At 31.8% G+C, this 27267-nt stretch overlaps 3 protein-coding genes across 7 annotated transcripts; 2 read left to right on the plus strand and 1 right to left on the minus strand.

Moving 5' to 3' along the window:
- The first annotated feature begins 6525 nt into the window (after positions 1 to 6525).
- LOC125831773 (UDP-glucuronate 4-epimerase 6-like) lies at positions 6526 to 7830 on the plus strand. The gene has a single exon (XM_049510966.1). The coding sequence runs from the start codon at positions 6526 to 6528 to the stop codon at positions 7828 to 7830; it is 1305 nt and encodes a 434-aa protein (XP_049366923.1).
- Positions 7831 to 9844: 2014 nt separating this feature from the next.
- Positions 9845 to 12935, minus strand: LOC125831779 (glycine-rich RNA-binding protein 4, mitochondrial-like). The gene is made up of 5 exons (XM_049510972.1): positions 12828 to 12935; positions 11445 to 11599; positions 11274 to 11342; positions 10318 to 10424; positions 9845 to 10189 (listed from the first exon to the last, which is right to left on the minus strand). Exons 2-5 carry the CDS (start codon positions 11575 to 11577, stop codon positions 10067 to 10069), a joined length of 432 nt encoding a protein of 143 aa, XP_049366929.1. The 5' UTR covers positions 11578 to 11599; positions 12828 to 12935; the 3' UTR covers positions 9845 to 10066.
- A 5042-nt stretch (positions 12936 to 17977) lies between these two features.
- On the plus strand, positions 17978 to 26913 carry LOC125831766 (uncharacterized). 5 transcript variants are annotated; one of them, XM_049510961.1, is made up of 6 exons: positions 17979 to 18314; positions 18637 to 19176; positions 24135 to 25188; positions 25465 to 25814; positions 25890 to 26000; positions 26076 to 26913. In XM_049510961.1, exons 2-6 carry the CDS (start codon positions 19099 to 19101, stop codon positions 26322 to 26324), a joined length of 1842 nt encoding a protein of 613 aa, XP_049366918.1. In that variant the 5' UTR covers positions 17979 to 18314; positions 18637 to 19098; the 3' UTR covers positions 26325 to 26913. The 5 variants fall into 5 exon arrangements, with proteins under 5 accessions (XP_049366917.1, XP_049366918.1, XP_049366913.1 ...); XM_049510960.1 differs by having other exon boundaries at positions 17978 to 18314; positions 25890 to 26913; XM_049510959.1 differs by having other exon boundaries at positions 17980 to 18314; positions 25465 to 26000.
- The last annotated feature ends 354 nt before the right edge of the window (positions 26914 to 27267 follow it).

A 27267-nucleotide genomic window follows, 5' to 3' on the forward strand; every position in this document is an offset into this window, starting at 1 on the left:
ATTCATTCCATTTAGAAAAATTTACAAGTATAGATCAAAATTATGTATTCGATTTAGATATCGAATGTGTTTAAACATGTATCATAAACATCAAGAAAAAATGATATTTGAGGAACTTAAAGTGCAAGTATCCTTCTTATTTTTTCTTATTTTTTTAATTATTATAACAACGATTATTATGTCTTGACTACACATTTCAATTAATTACATGTCAAAATATGGTATCCATATATTATAAGGATCAGAATTTTAAAAAAAATTAATGATATTTATAGGGCTAAGACTGAGAGTGTAAATATAATTCTTTCTTTTTGTTACCAAATGACTATTGTATCTCGATTTCAAACAAAATGAGGTTGGCTATTTTAATTTGGGAAAAGGTTCGATATGCCTTTTAATTTTGTCATTTAGAGTTGATATATCTCTCATTATGAAAGTGACTCATATACTCTTATAAATATACAAATGACTCACATACCTCTACCGTTACAAAAGAAGCTCACATATACTTTTCATCTAACGGAAGTGAAAAAATAGTTTTAAATTTATATGTTTGAGTTTTTTTTATAAAAAAAAATCATATAGGGATATATATGATCATTCTAGCAAAGTTCAGTATATTTTAATCTTTTTTATACATAAAATGTTTATTGGCTTCTGTAATCCTCATTAGTTGAGTTATTCTTATTTTATTTTTCTTTCATTTTTAGTGTAAAGAAAATAATTTAAAACTATTTTTTTTGTGGCTATATTATAATTTAAAACTATTCTTTTCGGTACTATTGTAATTTAATTTTTGAATTTGTAAAAATAAATAAATTGGGGTATCTATAATAAATTTTACAAGAAAATTAGTGAAACGTAAAGAAATTTGACCATCAAATAATAAATTTAAATTAGTCGCTGAAAGAAAAAAGTAAAAAAAAGACATAATCCACGTGAGGAGGATAAAATATACCCCATATGAATTATATTTTTTGATTTTTTTAAAATTAAAATTAATGTTTTCACTTCCGTTAGAGAAAAAGGGTATATGTGAGTCATTTGTATAACAATATGCATATATGAGTCACTTTCATAACGAAGAGTATATTAACTCTAAATGACAAAATTGAAGGATATATCAAACTCTTTTCCCTTTTAATTTTAATGGTTCTAACTTCTAGGGCTCTATTTAGTATCATGTGATATTCCTTCATTTTGTGTTCCTTATTTCTTTCTTAAAATAGTACGCTCAACAAAAGAATGACAAATCAACAAACAAAACAAAAATAACAACACAATACATTACATGTTTTCTTAATAAGATGTTTTTTATGTCACATAAATGTTACTCCCTCTGTCTCAATTTATGTGACACTTTTCAATTTTTGAGAGTCAAACAATTTAAGTTTGATCGGAAATTTGCGCATGAAATCTTCAATTTTTTTAAAATGAAATTTATATATTTGTAAACTACGTAAAAAGTATTATAAGTCACATTAATTAATAATACAAAATATTTAAAAGATCTATGAAAAATTTACGGTCAAAGATAGATTTGTTTAAATCTCGAAATTCGAAAAGTGTCACATAAAATAAAACGAATGGAGTATATCATATTTAAGATCGTGAATATCACAATTTGTACAATCATTAACATATTTAGTATATCATTTACTATCAGTATTTCGTTGTTTTTCAATAATCAAAGTGCTTGAAATGCAATCGACAAATAGTCTTTTATTTTTTTCACCAATTTCAAAAGATAGAATGTCTGAAGATAATTTTCGATTATTATAATCAAAAATTAAATAATTAATTAATATACATTTTGATAACAATAGTCAACCTAAATAATTGTTTTATTATTATTTTGACTACTATGTCAGAAATCTTTAACTTTCCGCAAGAGTTACAGTATGTTTCGATACATTCTAGAATATTCAAATTTCATTTAGGGTAATCAAGTCTAAAATTTCATCAAAATAAAATCTAGAAATTTAGTGTAATCAAGTCTAAAATTTCAAACATCGTCAAAATAAAATCTAAATATTCAACTGTATTCAAAATGGGGCTAATAATAACTTGAAACAAGTCATAATTTCATAGAAAATGTCTAAACATCCTCAAATAAATAATCGAAATAATCTACTCCACATCAAACTCAATTGTTACACAAATATGCCGTAAATATAACTTTTTTAACTAATCAAAGTAGAATATCAAAATTGAAAACTTCACTTATGTGATTCATCCGATCTTCATATGACAGAAAATTATGCGGTATATATATGGTTAAAATATTTTTATAAATATATAATAGATGTTGAGTCTTTTTTAAGCATAATACATAAATGTGATCTTTAACTTGGCATCAACATACATTTATTTCTTTCTATTTTAAATGTGTACAAGTAAACACTTAAACTTTTGTAAAATTAAACAAAGAAACATATGTGTCCTAGCAATATTTGACGTCCTACATTTATTATACTTTTTTTTTAATCTCAACCCAATACGATCAATAAATGTATTTCCATTTACCCTTTCATATAACTCGAACCCTTAATTTATCGGTTGATGATCGAGGTAGTTAATTGACTTGGTCCCATACATGGACCACCTTAGACCGGCATCAAGAATTCAATCACCCTAACAGAGAAAACATGTCCACATCTTGGAAGATGGGGAAACAATTAAAGGACATTTAAAAATGAAAATGAGTGTATTTATTTTTTTATTAAAAATGTTGAATTCAAAATTTTAAATTGATTTTTTTTTGGTATGAAACATTTTCTAATTAACATGTCCTATGCAATATGATTTTATTTTTTTGGTTTCTCATTCGGTGTTTGGAGTCCATATTAGAGCTCCGATTAAATTCAGATCGCACGCTGATTTTCTCTATATTTAGGGCTCAAATCTGAGAACTCTGATTAGGGTGAAATAGTCCCACCACTACACCACAACTCAGGTTGATATACAGTGGCAGAGCCACCATATCTTTAGGGGGTTCATTCGAACCCCCTTTGGTGGAAAATTATATATTTTTACATGGTTAAAATAATTTTTTAGGTATATATAATAGATGTCAAACCCCCTTAGGCTACTTCGTGTGTCTATTTCTTCAGATTTTGAACCCCCTAATTAAAAATTATGACTCCGCCACGGTTGATATACAATACGATTTTTTTAAAATTAGAGTTGTGCAATAAGCCAATAACAATTAGAGTCAAAGTAATTACTCTCTCCGTTTCAAAAAGAATAACCTTTTTTTCTTTTTAGTTTGTTTCAAAAAGAATGTTCTCTTTCCTTTTTTGGTAATATTTTATTTTCAGTTTTCCACGACATGTTTAAGAACACAAGATTAAAGGATAATTTTGTACATTTGACATAATTTTAATTTAGGATCACAAGATTCAAAAATCTTCGTTATTTTCTTAAACTTCGTGTCAAATCAAATTAGGTCACTCTTTTTGAAACGGAGTAAGTATGAAAAAACTCCTCAAGATCTCCGCATTCATGCAGACAGGGAGAAGAAACTATAACCACAAACAAAACCAAGAACGAACACACACACACTAACGTGACATTTTTTTTTTTATAGATTTTGATCAATATTTAAAATGTATTTTTAGCATATTGACGTTAAAAGAATGACAAATTAACTATAATGTAGAATTTTTTTACTACCTAAACTCTAATTTTAAAATATTCATAAGTTGATTTAACTCAGTTTTAACGTTAAAAATTAATCAAATTAATTTTTTAAAGCAAAAAGTATCACGTAAAATAAAAGATATGTAGGAAAGAAATGCTCAGACAGGATGTGAAGATTGAAATCCTCCATCACTTGGACAGTATATAGTTGAAGAAAGGCAATGTGATTGTCACTGTAAAGTGCATTAAATTTAAACATGATGAGTTTTGTAGCTTGAGTTAATGTTGACTGATAGAAAAGAATGAATTCTAAATTATTAACTGTCTTAAAAATATTTTTTTATTTAATTAATTGAACTTAAATAGATCCTCGATCTTATAACATGAGTGATAAGACATCTCTAAATTCTCACTAAGTTTAGGAGTGTTTTCAACATTTCTCTCGACTTTTTATTAAGAGTCTCATGCTAGCTCATACAAGAGTTTGAGACCACTTGATATGTCATATGACAAATTGAGGGGGGGGGGGGGGGTATCTTAGTAAGGAAGAATGTTTTTAATGTTGTCGACAGTTCGTCAAGTTCAGAAATATTTCAGAAGGATTGCTTACCCTCAATGAGAGGTTGAGTTTCAGGTATGGAGAAAAATTTATCGGGAGTGACAACCCCAAATGAGTCTTGTAATGCGCGATTCAAAATTAATCTGATCTTGTTCTTTATTAAGAGTCTCATGCTCCTACAAAAGTTTGAGACAACTTGCTATGTCATGTGGCAGATCGGAGGTGTATCTAATTTTAATTAGTCAATAGATTGATATTTTTAAGGTTGTTAATAGTTCAGGGATGAAACTAATAATCAGATGTTGAGTCCCAGTATGGAGGAAAAATTGTCAAGATGAGTTTCACCCCAAATGAATCTTGCAGTGCGTGATTCAAAATTAATCTGAGCTCCAATATAAAACCAAACATTATACAATTTTTTTCAAAAAAAAATATAAAAAAAAAGAGGAAGAAGATATATAACTAAACAACAGAGGAATTAATTCCATTAATTCTTTGTAATGCAAGAATATGTACGTCGTAGTTCGTACAAAAATCACGTGCCTAAAATTTTTTACAAGACATAATTATTCATGGATCATTATAATTAGTTAATTACTATACTATATAGTAATTATTATTTTAATAATTATACATGTTATAATTACGGATTAGGTGGCATGGACGTTGGCGCAGTTGATGTTTGTGTGCCATTTGCAGACTATTCCAAGAAGCTTCCCAATTACTAGTAAGCATGTTTCACAGCATGGCCGGCGGTTATTATTATTGGTATTTTTTTTCGTTTTTCACCCGATGTGTTCAGAATTTATTTTACAGTCTGACTAGATCAAAATTTATATTAAAAAGTTTTATCGAAATATGATATTATAGACAGAGTTAATATTTGAGATTTTTGATTGAAAATGAAGGATATTTATCATTAGACTATAAATTTGTAAAAAAGATAAAAATCAGTATCCGATATCTATATTGGAGCATGACTAATTCAGTTGAGCTTGTTATTTTTTGAATGTATCTTCTTCTTTTTTTCTAAGAACACGATCAATCATAAACTATTACTTTCATGATTTTTATCCACCAATGAATAAAATGTTTCAAATTTTTCATTCTTATATGAGGTAAGAAAGTGAAATGTGTAGGCACAAAGTGATTGTCATGCTCAAACATATTTGAATTTACGTATTGTATGATCTCAATTTTGAAATAATATTTCTAGCAAGATTGTTTTACATTTAGGACTCGATCCTGAAACCTTTTGCTAAATAACGAAGGAATTCCACAGATGGTCATTTTTTTTATATCTACCAATAACACATCTTTCGAGAAAATTCTCAAAACAAAAACCCTTTGCGACAAAAAGAGCCTCAAATGTGTCTTAACTAAATTAAGATCTAAAATTTAATAATGGCCCCCAATTAAAAGTGACATAATTATTTTAAAATAGCTTCAAAATACTTTGTCGGTGACCCCTAACTCCATAGAAAATAAATTATTGATAAATTTTAATTTTAATTTTTATAATATTTGACTAAGTATATTAACGTTCGATTTCTTAAAATTCGTATATTGGATTCCGTTGATATTGGTGAATAATCACATTTTTTGCAATTATACTAATGGTTTTGAATTAGCTCTCAGGAATTTAATTATTCAAATTATTTGCGTGGTTACTCATTAGAAATTGACTTTTTTTTTAAATAATAATATTAATAAATTTAGCGTAATTTCACACGTAAAATCTGAAAAAAGCAAAATAAACACAAAATTTCCTCTATCTCGACAATGTAGAAAAATTAATTCGAAAAAAATCCTAAATTAAAGAAACAATGAAAAAGATACGATAACAACAAACAAAAACAACACTAAATTAAAATAAAATGACTGAAATTATTATGCATGTCTATTTTAAAGCTAATATAGCGACTATAAAATAAGTAAGAAGAGTAGTAAGCTATAAAATGATTTGTTTAAAATTTAAGAATAATTTTACTACTGTATTATTTTGTTCCCTATATAAAGTAATAAAAATTAGAAACAACAATACTAATAATTAAGAATCCATATTTAAGTGAAAATTAGAGAAATGAAATATCTAATTTCACTTTAAATTTTTTAGTTAAATTGATTGTTATTAGGAAATAAATTATTATTATTATTTCCATTACATAAGAGGATTAGTATTAACTTATTTTATTTTTCCCACTCCTAGTTAAACTATATTTTACTACTTTCTTCTTTCTCCTCTATAAATACACACTCAATTCTTCTCTTCTACTTACTAATAATAAAGTTAGTTCAATTTCATATAGTAACAATTTTCATTAATGGCATCTCTTTTTTCCGTCGATACGAATAAATCAACAAAATTAGATCGTTACAATACTTATATCCGCAAAGTTAACAGTAGCACTAAGTTTATCGTAGCTTCTTCTAAGCTTCTTTATCGTATGACCATTTTAATTTCCGTGTTGTTGATCTGTTCATTCATCGTAAATCACTTTTTGTTCATCTCTAACAACTCAAATCAACACGGCCGCCGCCTCTTCTCCTTTGGTGGCGGCGCGGCTTGGGAGAAAAAAGTCCGGCATTCTTCTATACCTAAGAAAACCAACGGGAAGGTGGTGCTGGTGACCGGTGCAGCTGGATTTGTTGGTTCTCATTGTGCATTAGCGTTGAAGAAACGTGGAGATGGAGTTATTGGTATTGATAATTTCAATTCGTATTATGATCCGTCGTTGAAACGTGCTCGACAGGAATTACTGGCGAAGCATGAGATTTTTATCGTGGAAGGTGATATCAATGATATTGATTTGGTTAATAAATTGTTCGATATTGTTCCGTTTACTCATGTTCTTCATTTAGCTGCCCAGGCCGGCGTTCGTTACGCAATGGAGAATCCTCTTTCGTACATTCATTCAAATGTGAATGGATTTGTTAATTTGTTAGAAATTGCTAAATCTGCTAATCCACAACCCGCCATTGTTTGGGCTTCTTCGAGCTCTGTTTATGGGTTAAACACGAAGGTACCTTTTTCTGAAAATGACCGGACTGATCAACCAGCTAGTCTCTACGCTGCAACGAAAAAAGCCGGTGAAGAAATTGCTCACACGTATAACCATATTTACGGATTGTCATTAACTGGGTTACGTTTCTTCACTGTTTATGGACCTTGGGGAAGACCAGACATGGCGTATTTCTTCTTCACAAAGGATATGATTCAAGGAAAGCCGATCAAGGTTTACGTATCGGATAAAGAGGTGGCGCGTGACTTCACGTATATCGATGATGTGGTGAAAGGTTGTTTAGGAGCGATTGATACGGCGGAGAAGAGCACCGGTAGCGGCGGAAAGAAGAGAGGTCCGGCGCAGTTGAGAGTGTATAATTTGGGGAATACTTCGCCGGTATCGGTGAAGAAGCTAGTGGCAATTTTGGAAAATTTACTCAACATTAAGGCTAAAAAGAATTTGATTAGAATGCCCCGAAACGGCGACGTTCCGTTTACTCATGCTAACGTGAGCCTGGCGTATAGGGATTTTGGATATAAGCCTACTACAAATTTATCAAGTGGATTAAGGAAATTTGTTAAGTGGTATTTAAGTTATTATGGGATGCAAGCAAGGACAAAATAGGAATTATCCCAAAGTAGTGTCGGTCCCACATTTTTTAAATATTTTTTTTATTTACACTTTAGATTTTTATTTTTGTTTTAATGCATTTTAATTATATCATGTTATTTTTGTTTTTATTTAGCATAGGAATAGAATTATATAGGGAAATGTCAAGGGTAAGTCTTGTTTGGAATTATATTGTGTCCCATATCTTAATTTATTTGACATTTTTCGAATTTTGAGTTCTGAACAATTTTTTTTGTCATAATTTTTAAAATATTTTGAATTGTTATTTATTATAAGTTATAATGGTACTTTACATAGTTTCAGAATATGTAAATTTTATTTTAAAAAGTTAATGATCTATATCGGAATTCACAATCAAATTAAAATATTTGATTTTCGAAATCAAAATTGGGTCACACAAACCTATTAGCTAATACTATTGTTTTCTATTCAAAATAATACTAATTACGTATAAATCACATAAGTATGTATTGTTACATTTAATTTATAGATACAATCATACAAGATAGAAATAGATTTATTTATTATACACACTCAACAACATCATAACGTAGTTATATATTCGAATATTAATTTTTATTTCATACAATGTTAATTAAGTTTATAGAATAAATAAAGTGATTATCATGATTAAAATGAAGATTCAACTTTAAGAATACGTCAAATAATGATAAACGACTATTTTTGTCTTATAAAGATAATAAATGTTTAGCTGTATCTTTTCTTTGCTGAACACTTGTTTTCTCTACAAGTAAAGAAATAAGAAAGTTTTTTTCATCAGGCAAAGTGTACTTTATTACACCTTATGCACATCTCAATTAATTTCATGAGATATATGTTTTTTTTACCGACTCATGTACTCTTTTTGTCCCTAATTACTTGTCCACTTTTGAATTGACATATCTATTAAGAAATCAACTAATGACATAGTGAGTTTACCATTTTACCCCTATTAATTATGAAGTTGATGAAAAGTTCTGCATTTTTCAAAGTAATTACTAATTAGTCATTTAATTGAGGGTATAATAGATAAAGAAGATTGTCCTTTCTTGATTTATCAAAATAGACAAGTAATTAGAGACAATTATAAATGGAAAAATGGACAAGTAATTAGGGATAGAGAGAGTATCACCTTCACAGGTATCTAAACTTGAAATATTACGATTTTCAACCCACTTCATTGATATGTGGGACTTCAAATCTTCTACCCTCTGTTTGAATCATTGTTACTCATTGTATTGTATTGTATCGTTATCATACCTACAATGTTTGTTTTGATTGTTACTTAAAATGTATTGTATTGTTAAATTTCGTTGCTACGTAACAATGAAAACCCTCATTTTATGGAACAACTGATTTGATGTGTTCCCATTGTTACTTAATTTCTTTTTCCAATTATATCATGGCATAATATTTCATAATACTTTTTTACCCTTTACCCTATATTATTTAATAATAGTCAAACCTCCTACTCTAGAATAATTAAGAATATTTTAGTAAATTTATAAATTAGATACAGTCAAACCAAACAATAAAAATGTTATTAAACAACAACAAACAATATAGTTTAACCAAACATTGTATCTACCATACAGTACAATAGAGTACAATATAATACAATACATTATGAAACAATGATCCAAACAAAGTGTTAGACATATATTATCATTGCATTACCTTTTCTTTCTCATTTTACTTATATTTCCTCCATTATTTAATAATTATATTTTATTATTTACCCTATCTTTTTATTATACCTATAAACCCAGCCTTACTTTTCTTACAAAATTTATTTTCAATGCGCAACATCATATAACAATGACACTATATTCATCAAACAAAAAAATATACTAACATAACTTAAAACAATACGTAACAAATATCCAAAAAAAGTGTACGTCTCACTTTCAAACTAAGTTAAGATAAATTATACTCTATGAATCTCACCATCTCCATTTAAACTCATTTCCATATTATCGTCTTCACTATAAATAAAATAAAAGAACAAAAATTGCAACGTGCCGCATAGTTGAATATTGATTACAATAAACAGCATCTAGGACACAGATGACTTAGTGACAAAATCTGGAAAAATTATTGATACTAAAAACCTTGAAGAAAAATAAGTTTTAAAAGATAAATTCAACAAAGCTATCACACCAGGTCCTCTCTACTTAGATAAATATTGTCATGCACACATGACAGCTAATAGCAAAAGATAAAAAGTGGCTTAGAATCCATCGTTATCTCTAGCTTGACCACCATATCCGCCGCCACCACCACCACCATATCCACCACTTCGAGGGGCACGCTCCTGGGCTAAATTAACACGGATATTCCTTCCATGGAGTTGCTGCAAGGACATAATAACGTATCATCAGCCATGACAGATAAAGTAAAGCAGTTGTAATGCAAACAGGAATATTTAAATGTGGACACTAGACTTGTGCTTAGAAGAGTCTTATGATATGATGTTTCTACCTGACCGTCCATTGCGTTCATAGCCTCTTTTGCACAATCTTCATCTGAGAAGTTCACAAATCCAAACCCCCTTGATCTGCCAGAATCTCTGTCAATGATTACCTTTGCTGTAACAAAAAAAAGACAAAGTTCAGTATGAACACATTCACAGCCTAGGAAACAAACAAAGAAAAAGCAGAAGCGCATTCACAGCCTGGGCAACAAATAAAGAAAAAGCGGAAGCACATTCACAGCCTGAGCAACAAACAATGAAAGAACGGAAGCACATTAACAGCCTGAGTAGAAAACTAAGAAAAACAGTTCAGAGGACCAAAACTACAAGAGCAATTCCACTTTTAGCAATCTACCACATATCAATCAAGAAAAAGAGGTAACAATTTACCAGACTGAAAAGATGCAACATAAACCACATTAATGCAGTGCTCCCCACCCAATCACTAGGTATGCGACAAATTAAAGCTAATGATTAACAAATGTGACCTGCTCAGTGTGCAATATATATACACACATTAATATATGTATATAAAACCCCTGTCAAAGAGCTGCTGAGAACCCATCAAATTTACATCAATATTGAGCACTCAAAACCTATTTAAGGTATACAGAAAAACCGCACCAATACAAGCAGGCAGCAGGCCAGAGAATGATAGTAACAGAACATTAATACGTCTGAGGAAAAAATCAGTGCACAAACTGGACAGACATTGAGAAATGGAAGTCAACCATTCAGCAATTCTTAGATACATGGAGCAACCAACACCGTATTTACATAATAAATTATATGATATATACAAACAGATGCACAAAGTATGATCTGACATCCTTTGTGAAGTACAGCAAGACCACGTTATTCATGCAACTTGCTTTTCGCCATGTTTATACAAACTATGTCACCAGAGATTAGGAAAAAAAAGCATTGAGGATAAAGCAGCAGGCATCTGCCTCCTGGAACTTACCATCAACAACATCACCAAAGCTAGTAAAGGCCTCTTTCAGTGACTGATCATCTGTTCCCCATGAAAGACCTATAAAATATATGAATAAAAAAAATCAAATATTTATGAAGTTGCAAAAATGTACCGGTTAGTAGCTATAACCAATAAGGATACAGACAACTGAAAGCTTACCGCCAACAAAAAGCCTTGACGACATGCACCGGATGGCATTAAGCATTGCTGGAGTTGGTGAATTTGCACTTACTGCATTTCCTGTGGAAATGCTCTGCCTCAACAGACCACCGAGTTTGTTGCAGAAAGCCATTTGTGCAGACAAATTCACAAATCTGTGCACACAGTTTTAAGTCAAGGCATGCATATCCCGGTGTCAAGGTAAAACTAATTGAAAAACATTCATTTTAAAAATGCCAAATAAGATATCAAGAAATCATGTTTACAGATTAAGAGATATCAATCCACTTGACTTAAAGAACACAAGGATCATCAACAGTAAGAAAAATAGGACCATAAACAATAATTCAGTAACTTGGTAAATGTTCATATGCTATGACAGCAACAGGAAAACATTAGAAAACCAAACCACTACATATCTGTCCCAAAGTATTAATTCAAAGAAGTCACTGAAACTCAAAGCAGGTGAATCTACAAACCTTGAATATCTAATTTTTATTCTACTCCTTCAATTTCAATTTATGTGAATTTACGAAAGAACTAACTTATGAAATTTGTAATTATAAACATGTCACAACATGTTAAACATAGAGAGCATTTACAAAATATCTGGCACCATAGCATCCAAAAGTCTTCTGGACAAATATTACAATAGAAATCACACCAAACAGACATAAATATTACAACAACAACATACTCAGTGTAACCCAACAAGTGGATCTAGGGAGTGGGGTGTGTAACCCTAACCTTATGAGGTTAAACATCAATATTGAAAAGCAAATCATAACATGTTGTCAAACCTTCAAATAAAAGTTCACATTAAGATCACAACAAAGTTTTTGGAGAGGAATCATACCTGACTATTATTAAGAGTAATAAATTAAATAAATATTACATGAGACACAACAAGCTTATCAAATAAACCACATCAAGGAACACAGATCCAACAACACAACCAGTAATCACACAAGTGGAGTCTGAGCCTTAGTATGTACACAGAACTTACCCCTACACGTTTATCCGGTAGAGAAGATAAAGAGAGGCTGTTTCCAATAGAAATTCAGCTCAAAACAAATACAAGTTATCAAATAAACCACATCAACAAACACAGATCAAACAACAGCATAACAAGTGTAATCACACAAGTCGACTCTGTGGAGGTTAGATTGTACGCAAACTTTACCACCAAATAGACAGTTTCCAATAGAAACTCGGCTCAAAACACATGTAATCAAAGCATATACAAACTAATACTATTACACTAGGCTACGCAGATAAAAAACACAACCAAAATACTAGATCAAAAAACAAAAACAACAAAAAATTGAATCATGAAATTGAAAACAAAGCTTTGATCCACCATTTTTACAGCAAAAAGGTTACCTGAGAGAGAGGAAGTTTCAGGGTTTAAGGAGAGAGAAAGAGAAACAAAATGAGGAGCGGCTAGGGTTTAAGCCACTACTCAGATATTGAGAAGGGAGTTTATAAAAGCGGTGCTTAGGAGGAAAAGATATCTTTGGCTTATTTATAGCCAAATATGGCTGCTTCGAGGTGTTGTACTTTTAGAATCGAGAGAGGGTAGGGTAATTTTTGGATCAAATTATTAAGATATAGCTATTAGGACTCTCAAAATTAGTGTTGCTTCATTTATTTTGATATCTAAATTATTAGGATTAATATATACAAATAAGTATTTAAATGGGAAAATTATGCGAAATGACAAACATCTAGAGTACATTATGTAATATAACTATAGTTTCGATTATTTTTAATTTGTGGCTATAGTTTCGCAAAATGTTGCGATTCGGTTTTCTATTTGTATAATTCGGTCCGTGATTGTATAAATTCAAAATTTGTACAAATTCAATTCCTGATTGTATATAAATTCAGAATTTATATATATATACCCTAGTTATTTGTATACGGCTTATGAATCATAATAAAGTACCTTGTTTGTATATTGCCAATAAAGTACCTTGTTTGTATATTGACAAACGAAATATACAAACGGAGTTCTGAAAAAAAATCATGAATGTATAAATACAAAATTTGTGTATACTTGCCTTATTTGTATTTTCGCAAGCAAAATATACAAACCGCAACCACCATTTGTATATACGTAAGCGAAAATACAAATGGGCAAGCGAATTATATAAATTGCAGCTTTCATAGCAAATAGAACTATTGTTATAAAGCACAATTATCAAAACTATAACTATAGAGCCTTATTATGTATTTTATCTTTGCTATTTCTGAAATTTTCTCTATTTAAATTGGGTCTTAGCTAACAAGTAAATATTTCAATTATATAAATGTACTTCTAGACATATTATTTGTTTTTCATGTGTCAGTTGAATAATGTAACTTATAAAATTACCACCTATAGATATATCAATTTTATGTGTTACGTTAGTATTGAGTGTTAATGATACATAGTAAAAATAAATTAAAGTGTTTAATTGTCAGTTATGATAGAATTGAGGCGTCTAGATGTATACACCCTCTTTCAAAATAGCCAAAAATATAGTCTCATACATCTACCTTCTATATATAAATCATGTCCAACAATTCAAATTCCCTCAAATATCTCTCTCACATTTTCCTTTCATTTATTGAACATCATTTCCGTTTGTGGAGCACTACACATTCAAATTTTGAAGTTTTGTAACTTATTTCACTCATTATTTTTTTTCTATTTTCGAAAGAGTTATACTAAAATCTTTTTTGAAAGTTCATTAATTTGAATTTTTAAAGTATTTACATTGTTAAAGAATCTACAACCAATAGGGGTACACCACACAACTAAGAATTTACCTACACAAACCTTCACTTGATTTGAGTTTCACTTAAGAACACAAAATTGCTTATGTGGCGCAGACTGCCTTGTATGCAGATGGTAATTCGACATTTTAATTTTACTTTACAATATAAAATATTTTTTTATTTATGCTTCTGCTTTTTTAAGAAAGCACAATTTTCAGCTTATTCCCAATAACAAAAAAAACATTTTTCTCAAGACTAATTTTTTTTTCTTCATATATACATATTTATCAATATATTTTTTATTAATTAATTAAAATATTTCATAAGTTTGGCTAAGTTTCATTTAAGAATTTTATATTTTATTTTTATATAATAAAATTTTAGATTTTATTTTACATTTATGCATTATTATTTTATTTATTATATTATGTATTGTTTTGCATAATTAGAAAAAAAGATAACAATAATATTTTTGCAAGATTAGAAAAAATAAAACAAAAAATTAAAGATTTTATCCCTCCAAAAAAGGTATAATATGATTGACAGTTTGAATGTGTACATATTAGTTTAATAAAAATAAAAATATAATTATTTTTTTAATAATAAATATTAAAAATAATTTATCTCTACAAAATAATAAGTACATTCATACTTGCCATTGTTTTGTAATTTGACTCTCAAAAACACTTTTAACAAATAATTGTCAAACACAATTGCTTATCAAAAACACTTTTCAAATGAATTAGTTAAATACAAATTATTATTTTTTCAAAAGCATCTTTTTCAAAAAAAAAATTTAAAAAATGCTTCTAAAATAAGCAGTTTTTAGTATCAATGTCAAACAAGCTCTTAATGAGTGTAAGAAGAGTCTGTTTGGCATTGTTGTTGGGAACCAGAAGCACTTTAAAAAAAAATATGTGTTAGACAAACCTGTAAAACTACTTTTAAATGGAAGCAAAAGCATTTTTTCTGTTGTTGGGAAGAAGCTAAAAATTTCTGTAACACACACATACAGACACACATATATACCAATATATCTCTTATTTATTATATAACATATCTCATATGTTTGGGTAAGTTTCATTTAATAATTTTATTTTTATTTTTATATAATAAATTTATATTTTATTTTGTGTTTATGTATTACTCCCTCCGTTCCATTTTATATGAGGTAGTTTGATTGGGCATAGAGTTTAAGAAATAAATGAATACTTTCAAAATTTGTGGTCCAATATGAATGATATAAATTTGTGTGGCTGTAAATCATTTTATTAAGGGTAAAATAGACATTTTATAGTTAAATTGTTACTTTTTTTTGTTACTTAATATAGAAATGTGTCATTCTTTTTGGGACTGACTAAAAAGGAAAGTAATTCACATAAATTGGGACAGAGGGAGTATTATTTTACGTATTATTTTTCATAATTGGAAAAAAAAGGTAACAACAATATTTTTGCAAGATTAGAAAAAATATATTTTTTTAAAGATTTCAACCCTCCAAAAAAATGTATAGTATTGATTGAAAATTTGAATATGAATATTTTAATTTAATTTTTTGTAATAGATATTTAAACTAGTTTCTCTCTATAAAACAATCTTACTATTAAAAGTACATTAATACTTGTCATTTATCGTAATTTGACTCTCAAACACATTTTTTTTATAAATTAGTCAAACACAATTTGCTTATAAAAACACATTTCAAATAAATTAGTCAACCACACATTGTTTATTTTGAAAAGCACTTTTCTAAAGAAATTAAAAAGAGGAACTTTCGCAAATAGCCACTATAATAAACTTAATTATGATCCATAGCTATAGTTTGCATATTTACCAGTTGTAACTACAATTTAAGCTGTCTCGTTTGTATAATTCATGAATTCGTATAATTCTCAGGTTTGTATAATTTGCGGGTACATTTGTATAATGCAGTTATTTTTGTATAAACTCAAAATAACGAATTTATACAATTACAAACATAAGAAGGGTAAACAATCGTACAAATTTTATCATACAAATTCTGAATTATACAAAAATTATACAAATTATATTATACAAATTTTGAATTATACAAACATGCAAATTATACAAAACTAAAAAGTTGAGCCGCGTAATTATAACTAAAAGTAGATCGCGAATTGTAATTTAGACAAACTATAGCTATGTTAAGTAATTAATTAATATATGTTTGCTTATACGCGTAATTTTCCCTTTTAAAAAAATGCTTTTTAAAATAAACAATTTTTAGCAGTAATGTCCAACAAGCTCAAAGTAAAGTATATATAAAAATCAAAGTAAACATATTGGAATCATATTCTGCCTAATTGATTATGTTGCCATTGAAAGAAGCTAAATTCAATCAAGCTTACAATAAATTAAAACACAAAAAATCTTAATTATCTTTGGTTAGCACGATAAATTATATTGTCAATCTTTTAATTGTCGTCTTATCATTTTCCGTTGCATGTTTGGTCAAGATAAACAATATCAACTCACTCCAAATGGTGCTTACCCGATAACAAAAAGTTATAATGCATTGCTAGGAGAGCTATTAAGATTAAATGAGACAATTTAATATGAAAAAGAGTACTACGATCAAAACAAAAAGTACAATCCAATTAACTAATCAAAACAAGTTGTTAACTAAAAAAATGACTTTTCAAATTAAATGCATATTCTAGTGGAAGATAATAAATTAAATCGCGCATCAGCCACGTGACATCGGCCATGGCCTGTGCGCATCGGCCGTGGCCTGCGCGAATTTGCCAGCCGAGGTCAAGCGACATTGATCGTGGCCTGCACGCATCGATCATGCGACATCGATCGTGGCCTGCACGCGTGCGTGAGTAATGGAGAATTGAAATCCTATTCATAAAAGTAAAAAATGAATTATTAAGTTACAAAACCTTTTTGATATGTATCTTCCATCAAAATTGATTTTTTTTCTAATTAAAGAATTCATTTCTAATAGCTTCGAAACAACAAAGAGATTCTATTCGAAATTTTGCTTTTGACAACAACATGTTTGATCCTACGTATGGGGTCAAATCAATACGTTCTAAGAAGAAGAATTGGAATATCAATCTCATCGAGATCATACCAAAATCCATCATAGAATTACTTTTTCAAGAAAACACGAGATATCTAAGTAGTACAATAACTTCGAAACAAATAAAAAGATGCGTGCCACACTCATAAAAAACAGCTAATAATATACTGGAAGAAGATGGAGATGACGTCATGTCCGTATTATCCACACAATTAGAAATTAAAATCCAACACAGAGGATTTAAACAAAGCATATAATGGATCAAAACAAGGCATTAGCGATAAATCTCGAAGAAAATTCTCATCCTATTATGGAGAGCAATAATCTACTTCATGTGATAAGTTAAGAATCATAGACTATTCAAAAATATCGTCATAAATATAACTTTTGATAGTACACAAACAAAAAAGAGATTGAAGTTGAGATACATACCTTACAAAGTACAAATAGCGCCCACATATATCAGTATTTGTTTTTCAGATTCTATAACCAGCCTACATTTTTTGTTTCGAGATTAAATGACAATAACACACTTCTTGTAACCTCAGGTGAAACATGTGTAACTCATATTTATCTTAGGAGGTAGAAATCATGTTTCTGATAAATCACAATTTGAGAAAAAATATATCAAAACAGATCAAGAAAGAAATAACGGAACCAAATTTTCATTATCATAATACTTAGGACAAAGAAAAACTTAATGGAGAGAGAGATCTCACTTCTCTCTCTAAAATCCTCCCTTTGTACAAAAACATTTTTTTTCCTCTCTCAATATATGTGAGGCTTTAGGCCCTCACCCTTTTCTCTCTCTCTTTTGCCCTCTTTGCCCCATTTTGCGTGTATTTCCCGAACCCCATAAAAACCAAGCAAAGAGAAGAAAAAACCCATTTTTTCTCAAACCCTTTTTACTAAAAACCAAAAACGAGATTCTTGAGTTGCAAAATCGATTATCAACCACAGTGAGATGGTTGTTGTGTATTATTATATTTGTTGTTATTGCCGATTGTCTTGAGATCTTGTCCTTCCTACAATGTTCTTCATTTTGTAGAGCGGACAAGGTAAATATATATATACATATATACTATATACTCACTAAAAAGAAGAAGAACTAGGAATAATGTTTTAATCTGATTTCAATTGATTCTGATTTCAGCTTGAAATTTAGCCATTTGGGTAGTTTGGGATTTCTGGGTTTTATCTGGATTCACTTTTTTTTTTTTTTTGATAAAACAAAGAAAAGTTCGAATTTTTCACTTTGATTCCTTTGAATTTCGACACCCTTTTGGTTTTCTTGGACTTTTTGTTGGAATTGGAGTTTTTTGTACTCTTTTTGCTTACTGAGACATTGCTCTTTGTGCTGGTGTTGGTGGAATTTTCTAGGGTTTCTCAATCGGATTGCTTACTCCCAAGTGTTGGTTTGATTGCCTGGGTTTTGAAGAGTTTTCAGTGACCATTCATAGGCAGATCGCCCGTTAATGGGAGGATATTGACAGGGGATTTAACCCTGGAAAATAGAATGATTTAGGCAATGGAAGAGGACTGTAGATACTTCTAGAATTGTTGGAAGTTTACCTTGACTGAAGTTTGGAATTACTGTGTTGGAATCTTGTTTGTAAAATTTGAAGTGGATAGCAAGTTTAATTTACTAGGATTTTGGATTGATTGATTGACAGTGGATTAAATGAAAGCGAACTGAAGCTGGAAAGGAATGTGGGGATATGGTGCATGGACGGGAGTATAATTGCTGGTTCATTCCGTTACTGGAACACTGCTGTGCGAAATTAATTGGAGTTCATTGTTTTATTAACGGAGCATTTTTATCTTGGAGTTCAATTCTGTGCAATGTCGCGCTGTTTTCCGTTTCCACCACCAGGATATGAAAAGAAGCTTAGACCAGAGGAAGGGGACTTATTAAAAGAGGTTTGTTTAATTTTATCATCATTGTGTAGATGTGTTCTGTTGTTCTTATAATTCCTACTGAGTACCCCATTTATTATTTGGAGACTATTGGCTGTGGATTGTGATACGTGGACTATTCAAATAATCTTTATTTTCGATGATGCTTAATAACAATTAATTGCTTCAAAGTTTAACAGAATGGATGCTTCTGAAGCGACTAGTGTGATTGTCTTAATGTAACAGGAGATAACATTCTAAAAGCCATTGCCGTAATATATCAAAAGAGGACATTCTAAAAGCATTGCTTTAAAATATTAAATTTGATTAAAGGAAATATAAAGGAATCTGATTTTGGTTTTGTTCAAATTAGTATGTAATTGAAGATGTACCGTGTAAGTAGATTGCTGGCATCTTTAGTTATCTAAAAGCACCTAAGTTGATCCAAAAACGATGCCGTACCCGTGTCGAATCCTCCTAAAATGCACTACTTTTGAAGGATCCAACACGTGCCTGTTAATTTTTTTGAAGAGTCCAAGCAACACAGAAAAACACTACTGAAAAATTGTATAAATTTGCTTAAAGGAAATATAAAGGGATCTGATTTTGGTTTTGTTCGAATTAGTATTTAATTCAACATGAACTGCGTAAGTAGATTACATCTTTAGTTATCTGAAGTTTACTTGAACATGTATGAGTTGACCGGTAACATTTATTCTTAATTGAATCCAATTGAATGGTATGCTAATTTTCTTCCTATCGATGCGCTATACTCAATCGTGTTGGTGAAATTTGTGCTGGATGCTTGCCATGTTTGTCATCCTTAATGTGGAACTGATGATTCCTTCCATCGTACTTCACGCGATTACATAATCTTCTTATTTGTATAGTCTCTTTTCTCATATCTGTGGTTTCAGTTGAATGATCTTGATATATTGAATCTTAACTTGGGCCATGTGTCAATTAATATTCATCTGGTTATGTTGTTGTTGTCCATTAAAGTCCAAGTTTTAGGGAATTGGCGAATTGCTAGATTTGTGGAAGAAGATAAATGTGTAGACAAGGCTAATCTGGTTAAATTAAGGTAGTATGACTCTATTTACTAAGGTTAGAGTTCACACAGTGATTTGCACCAAGGATGTGGTCTAATCGTCAATGAAGTGGGTTGGGTTCAAATCCCAGTAGAGGCAAAATACACTAGGTTGAAGGTATTTTGCGAGCTATTGCATAGGAGCGGGGGTTTTACCCTGTGCGCAACCAAAGGGTAGCGGTTGCGGGTTTTCCTTGTTTTTTTTTTTAAAAATACACTAGGTTGAGTTATGTGCTGGTGGGAGGTAGCTGTGCCTCATGAATTGGTCAAGGTGTATGCATGCTGTCCTGACATCCCGATTATTAAAAAAAGAGTTCATGGAGTGATCATTCTATAGTAATTCTTGATATTCTTATCAAGCACTTCATCTTATAGTTTCATATGTAGCTTGACATAGAAATTTCTTCAACCTTGTCCTCTTTTTCCATTTCTTTTTGTTTTTTCCTCATTTGGCTTTAATATTGATTTTGTCAGCCCTATAGGAATATGGATTTCATGAGATTATAAATCTTTACCAATAACTTCCTTCCATACAATTTTAGGTCTAGCTTGTCCCAATACCTTTAGACACCAAGGTTTCACTCTGAAAGTTGACGTAAGACATATTAAACCATCTCAAGCAATCTCATCTCATTTTATCCTTTGTGTGCCACTTGCACCTTCAATAAAACTGATAATTTCTAACATTGTTTAATCAATATATAGTCACACATCCATGTTAACATTCACCTTTTGTGCGACACTCATCTTGTGGATATGTTGGAACTTAAAGGCCGAACATCCTCCCTTATATAACATTGTAATTGCTTGTCTTCGACCATTCTGCAGAACTTGTTTTCATTTATGTAGGGCATTTTCTTATTGCATAACACATTTGTTTGGCGGAGCTACAATCTGACAAGGGTGTTCAATTGAACACACTTTGCTGGAAATTACACTATGTATATAGGTCAAATTTTGTTGGTCTTTGATTTATGTTTAACGTTCAACACCCTTGATGGAACGAAGTTATCTAGTGCTGTGGTGATGGGTGTTCTATTCAACCTTCAGGTCGTAGGGACCGGAACTTTCGCATTACAATCTACATTATAAATTTTTGCCTTTCGTTTGGCAGGTTAGAAGCTTACACGCTACAGCTGCACTATTCACTTACGAATTCTAGATTTTTTCTCTCTTTGAATGTGTGATTTGTGTTTAGTACAAATCTCGATTCATGTGGTCGTTCATGCAATAATTCAATTTATTTAGTAGTTTGTGTATTTTCATTACTAAAAGCAACACATCTGAAAAGTAAGATTTCTATTGTAGTTGGTGGAAACAGATTGTTAAGACTGTTCATGGCAGAATCACTTGGTTGAACATGGTAGTGAACCCACTCGTTGTTACTTTTTTGTTACTGAATCTGGTTACTCTTCTCCTTTTTAGCCATCGTAGTTTGGTCCCATTGTAACATCTTTATGTCCTATACAATTCTCCTAAAACATTAATCGTATACATTTGAATTGCTTGCATTTGTGCACCTCCATCCCGATTAATCCCACCTCAGCTTCACTCTTTTGATATTGGCTAAACTTGAAGTACATATATTCTATCTTCTATTTATGTCAAAGCATTTGGTCCCTGGACTGCTTCTTTATAGCGTAAACCAAATATCATACACCATGAGACCTTATCATGTATATTCTTAGTTAGCTCATCCGTAACTAGGATGAACTAGTACGATTTCAATGTTGATCCTGGGTCTAGCCCACTGTTATGAGGAACTCCTTTAAATTTTATACAATTGTTCTAACAATAGTGATGACTCCTTCATACTATTCTTCATGCATATTTATGAGATTTATATATTTTATATGAATTCCTTTCTTTTTATATCTTCTCTTCACATGTCCGAACAATCTCAACTTCGCTTTCCTCATCTTGTCCACCACAGGGGGCCACTCCCAACTTGTCCTGAATATCTTTGTTCCTAATCCTATCTCTTCTAATAAAGTTACCAGTTTCAAAAAAATCCTATCTCTCCTAGTATGTCCACATATCCATCTCAACATTCTCATTTCCGCTACTCTCATCTTCTGGACGTGCGAGTTCTTGACTGGCCAACACTCCGCCCATAAATCCCAATTGATTCTCTTCACTTTTACAGGCCCTTAAGTCAATGCTCTATTATTATTTCCCAAATTTTATTGCATGGCTCATGAGTTCACTACCAAGACATTTCACACAACACTAAATATTTTGTTTGTTCTTATATGTTCACGTCATACTATTTTGCCCTTACCCATTCATGATGTGGGAACCATTCTTTATCTTGCAATTTATCGAGGCCGAACTAACTACTTCACCCACACCCCTAGGCCCTAGGAACCTTGGTTCATATGGCAACGATGTGATGGAACCACTTGCCCAATTTTCACCACACCCATATGCCTATGTAATACAAGCCTATTGCCTAGATGAGCATGTCTCCGTGGTGTATTATGTATTGTGAGAATTCATCATAAAATGACTAGTTTTATATAATAGAGATGCAATACCTTTCATGAAAGTTTTCTGAGGTGATAGTGTCCTTTGCAAATGTGAAGTGCCGAGAACTTTTTACGAACCAGCTTCATTATGCTATTTCATTTGATTATATTTGCGCTCATATCATTTTGTAAAGCATGTGGACATATAGTTTAGTGCTAATTTTTAATTTATTTGTTAGTGGAGCATTTGTATTGTATACCAAGAGGAGGACGACCTTTGGTCATGATGTCCTTATGAGGGTTTCCTTTCATATTGGTTTTGTTCAGATTGCCCCAAGAAAAGTGCTAATGTGAGATTTACTTCTTGATAAGTTGGAGTGTTGGACTGTCTTGCTTTTGTGTTGTCATGAAATTGCTTGTTTGTCCCTCCTTTGTCCAAAGTAAGGTGGTTGATTTCTTGTTATTGAGGGATCTAACAAATATTGGTTTTGTGTCTCACTTTTGATCAGGTATATGAATGGTCTGTTGCACAGCCTCTGTTTAGTTTGTAAGTTCATTAGAACACAAAATCCACTACAACAACATACCTAGTGTAATCCCTCTTCCCCTCCCCAGGCGCACTTGTGGGATTAGACGGGGTATGTTGTTGTTGTAGTGGATTGTGTGTTCTGAGGTGAATGTGAGGCTTTTTTTTTGGCATTGACACTTTTGTAACCGACCCCAACTTGGTTGGTACTGAGGCATTGTAGTAGTTATAATTTTGTAGCTGAAACACTGTTATTGTTCATGGAAGACTCTCAAACGGAGAGTGATTAGGAATCATTTGATTTTTGAATGTTTCCATCATGTGCCTAAGTGCATATTTAAGATGCAAATTTTTTATATTGCTCTTGGGTCCTGCTAATTAAGCTGGAGCCATGCAGAGATGTGATCGCCTTTTAAATTGTTTGTTTTGCAGACATCTCGTTCTGCAATTTGTTATAGCTTTACATATGGGCCAGGTTTAGTCAATGTGATTGTATGCCTCTGTTCAGTGTTTCTCTTTTCTTACTAATTATAAATTTTCTTTTCACTCACTAATTTCACATTGCGTTTACTCATTCATTTTGTTTGGTATGATGTTAATGTTTAGATTCTCAACTGGTTGTTGATTTTCTTCCTCTTTAACAATTGGAAACTTATGTTCTTGGGCTTTCTTCAAATTGTTCTAGGATTTCCACCTGAACTTGAGTTCCTTATTTGGTTTCCAAATTTTGCCACTGTATCAGTTATTTACAAGTTAGTGCTAGATTTGTAATTTCTTTTTCTGGATTTTCTCCTAGCATAAGGATGTTGGCATTAGTTGTACTTGAGCTACTTTGTAATTTTTTTTTGTACTCGACCTGCTTGGTATAAACTAACAGTTTCCTTTTCATGTTGTGTAGGAGAAAAGAAAGGAGAAAAAACATAAAAAGGAAAAGAAAGACAAGGAGAAGAGAGAAGGTAAAGAAAAAAGGGATAGAGACAGAAGTGATGGTAAACACAGAGAAAAGAAAGAGAAAAAGGATAAGCACAGGGACAAGAAGGAAAAACACAAGGACAAAAAGAAGGACAAGGACAGGGATAAGGATAAAGAGAAAAGCAGCATCTCTGAGGAGGGAAGAGTTGCTGTTCCACCTGGGGCTTCTAGTGGAGGGAAACTTCATGAGAGAGATGAACATAAAGATAGACAGATCAGCTCAGAGAAAGGGAGAGATGAACATAAAGAAAGACACATTAGCTCAGAGAAAGCCAAACTCCCAAATCAGTTTCATGTCCACCATGGAGAGAAGCCCTTTAAGACCAGCATCTCTGTTGTTGAGGCGGAGGACCCAAAATTTGTGCAGGAGTTGGACAGGAGGATCAGAGATGAAGAGAAGGGTGCGCAAAGTCAGTTGGCAGAGAGATCTCCAGTTGAGTGGAAAAGAGATGAAAAGTCAGACAGAGTGGGCATCAAAGTTTTTGGAAATTTGGTTGACAGGGAAAAGAACAAGGAGAGAGGATCTGATAACAATAAGATGGATGCGGAAACATTCAGGGGTGAACATAAAATTGGAGCTAATGCAACACCTCCCAGTTTTTCTACAATGGCCAAGAACAATTTTGAAGGATTTCCCCGACCAGTGGAACAAAATGTTGGGAAGAGAGAGGAAACACCGAAACCTAAGGAAAGACATGATGACAAGCCAAGAGAAAAAAACAAGGATAAAGAAAGGGAAAAGCACAGTCATGGAAAGCAGAAAGACAAGGAAAAAGAGAAGAAAAAGGAAGAGAAGTCGAAGGATAAAAATGAACACAAGAGAAGCCGGAAGGATAAATCAAAAGACAACAATAAGAATGATTTTGTTGTTCTTAGTAACAATAAACCTCCACTTGTGTCCAAGGAAAACACTGCTGGTACGGCCACCAAGGGAATTGTCAAAAAGAGAAAGAATGTTGAAACTAATGGTTTCCTGCATGGTGAGTTTAAAAAACTATTAACAGCTACTATTTTCCATTGTTTTGACTGTACCTTATACCCTGTGGATCCCTCAAAAGCTATGCGAGTTATGTATCTGATTGCCTTGATAGAGTTCTTGTGATTTTGGCATAGTAGTAGTCTGTTAGGGAATTTGTAGACACCATATATCCTGTACTTCTAATGCAAATTGCTTGAATTAAAACAAGCGTGTTCAGCTCTATTTTACCTATTGGTTTGGCTGATTAGTGTTGCTTCTTTTCTGTTCTGCTATACAGAGAGTGAAGTCAGGCCTGCTAAATTGCTGCGGCCCTCATCCTCTCAGCAGTCAACACAGAATGGAAAGAAATTGGACACTCACCCAAAAGCAGACATGTTTTCTTCTATTATACAGGGAGTTGCTTCTGATATAAAAGTGGAAAATAAGGAGCACAAGGTAAATGGTAGTATAGAAGGTCAGCCCATGTTCAGTATTAAGGCAACGGCTTCATCCATGATTCCTGGTGCTGATCAGATTGCTGAAACATCTAAAAAACCATTATTCAGTGTTAAGGCAAAGGATTCTTCCGTGATTCCTGGTGCTGATTTGATTGCTGAAGCATCTAAAAAACCATTGTTCAGTGTTAAGGCAAAGGATTCTTCCGTGATTCCTGGTGCTGTTCCGATTGCTGAAGCATCTAAAAAACCATTATTCAGTGTTAAGGCAAAGGATTCTTCCGTGATTCCTGGTGCTGATCTGACTGCTGAAGCATCTAAAAAACCATTGTTCAGTGTTAAGGCAAAGGATTCTTCTGTGATTCCTGGTGCTGATCAGGTTGCTGGAGCATCTAAAAAACCATTGTCCAGTGTTAAGGCAAGGGCTTCTTCTATTATTCCTGGTGCTGATCAGATTGCAGAAGCATCTAAAAGACCTCCTCATCCAGATTCCAAGTATTTAAGCCAGATACTCTCAGTTCCTGAGATGGACGATTGGTCTGGATTTGATGACCAGGAATGGTTGTCCGGAAGCAAAAGAACTCTGCCCAAGAGTACCGAAATGTGTCTAGATGAAGTCAAGAAGGAACATTGTGTATGGTCTGAAGCTTTGCAAATAGACTCTGCTGATGTTTGTGCTCTGCCATATGTTATACCTTATTGAAAGCTGTTAACATGATCTGACATGATGATTCCCAAGGACGAAACTCTTTCAGCGTTGCAGCACCGAGCAAGGTTGTGATGGTGGCAGCTTGTTCTGAAATTGACTCAACTTCTTGAGGAAGACCCATCCAATAACAATAGGTTGATTGTTCTGCTCCTGTATCTTCCCAACCGAAAAGAAGTCTCCGAGAGTTATCAATCACCGCGGATGTACCTTGCAGTAGCTAGCTTAGATGGAGGGGCGAGGAGTGACTTATTGTCATATATTTTGCTACATCCCCCAGGTGGATCGGATTGAGACGGGACAGTGTGTCTAGGAAGATGCATAAGCTTGTGCAAGTTTATTGCTTGGGATGCTCTTTCTAATTGAGTGCAAAAGAACTAGCTTTTTGTGGTCTTTATAACTCCACAATTTTGATTTGTAACATATAGTATTACTATAGTTGTAAGATAGAAGGGGATTAAAAGGACAAACAAAAAGTTTAAAAAAAAATTAGTAGTTGCATTCATTTGATTTACTGAGATATAACATGATGTTTCAAGTTAATTGCGACGAAAATTATGTACATTGGAATTAGGCCCTTTATTTAGGGATTCTCTTTTTAATATTAAAAATTGGTTCTTGAAACACTTGATTTTCAAGTTTTTCAAATCTTGATAAAAAGTTTCAATTTGAATGTATGGATTTTCTATCCTTTCTGCAAATGTCCAACAGGAAACATTTTGCTACATTATGGATGTGTTGGACCTTGAGGAAAACGTTTTCTAAATTTTCTCATGTTTGGTTTGTGAATATATATTGGAAGACATTATTTTATAGTAAGATATAATATTTACGATTCACGAATGAGAAAAATGACTTTTTTAGTAGGAGGAAAAATTAGATCAATAATTGGTTTTTCAAGTTCGTCTCCTCTTCACTCTCAATGACCCCCAACCCCACC

Source organism: Solanum verrucosum, unplaced genomic scaffold (genome assembly GCF_900185275.1).
Source record: "Solanum verrucosum unplaced genomic scaffold, falcon-dt-bn FXZP01000049.1, whole genome shotgun sequence".
Taxonomy (NCBI): Eukaryota; Viridiplantae; Streptophyta; class Magnoliopsida; order Solanales; family Solanaceae; genus Solanum; species Solanum verrucosum.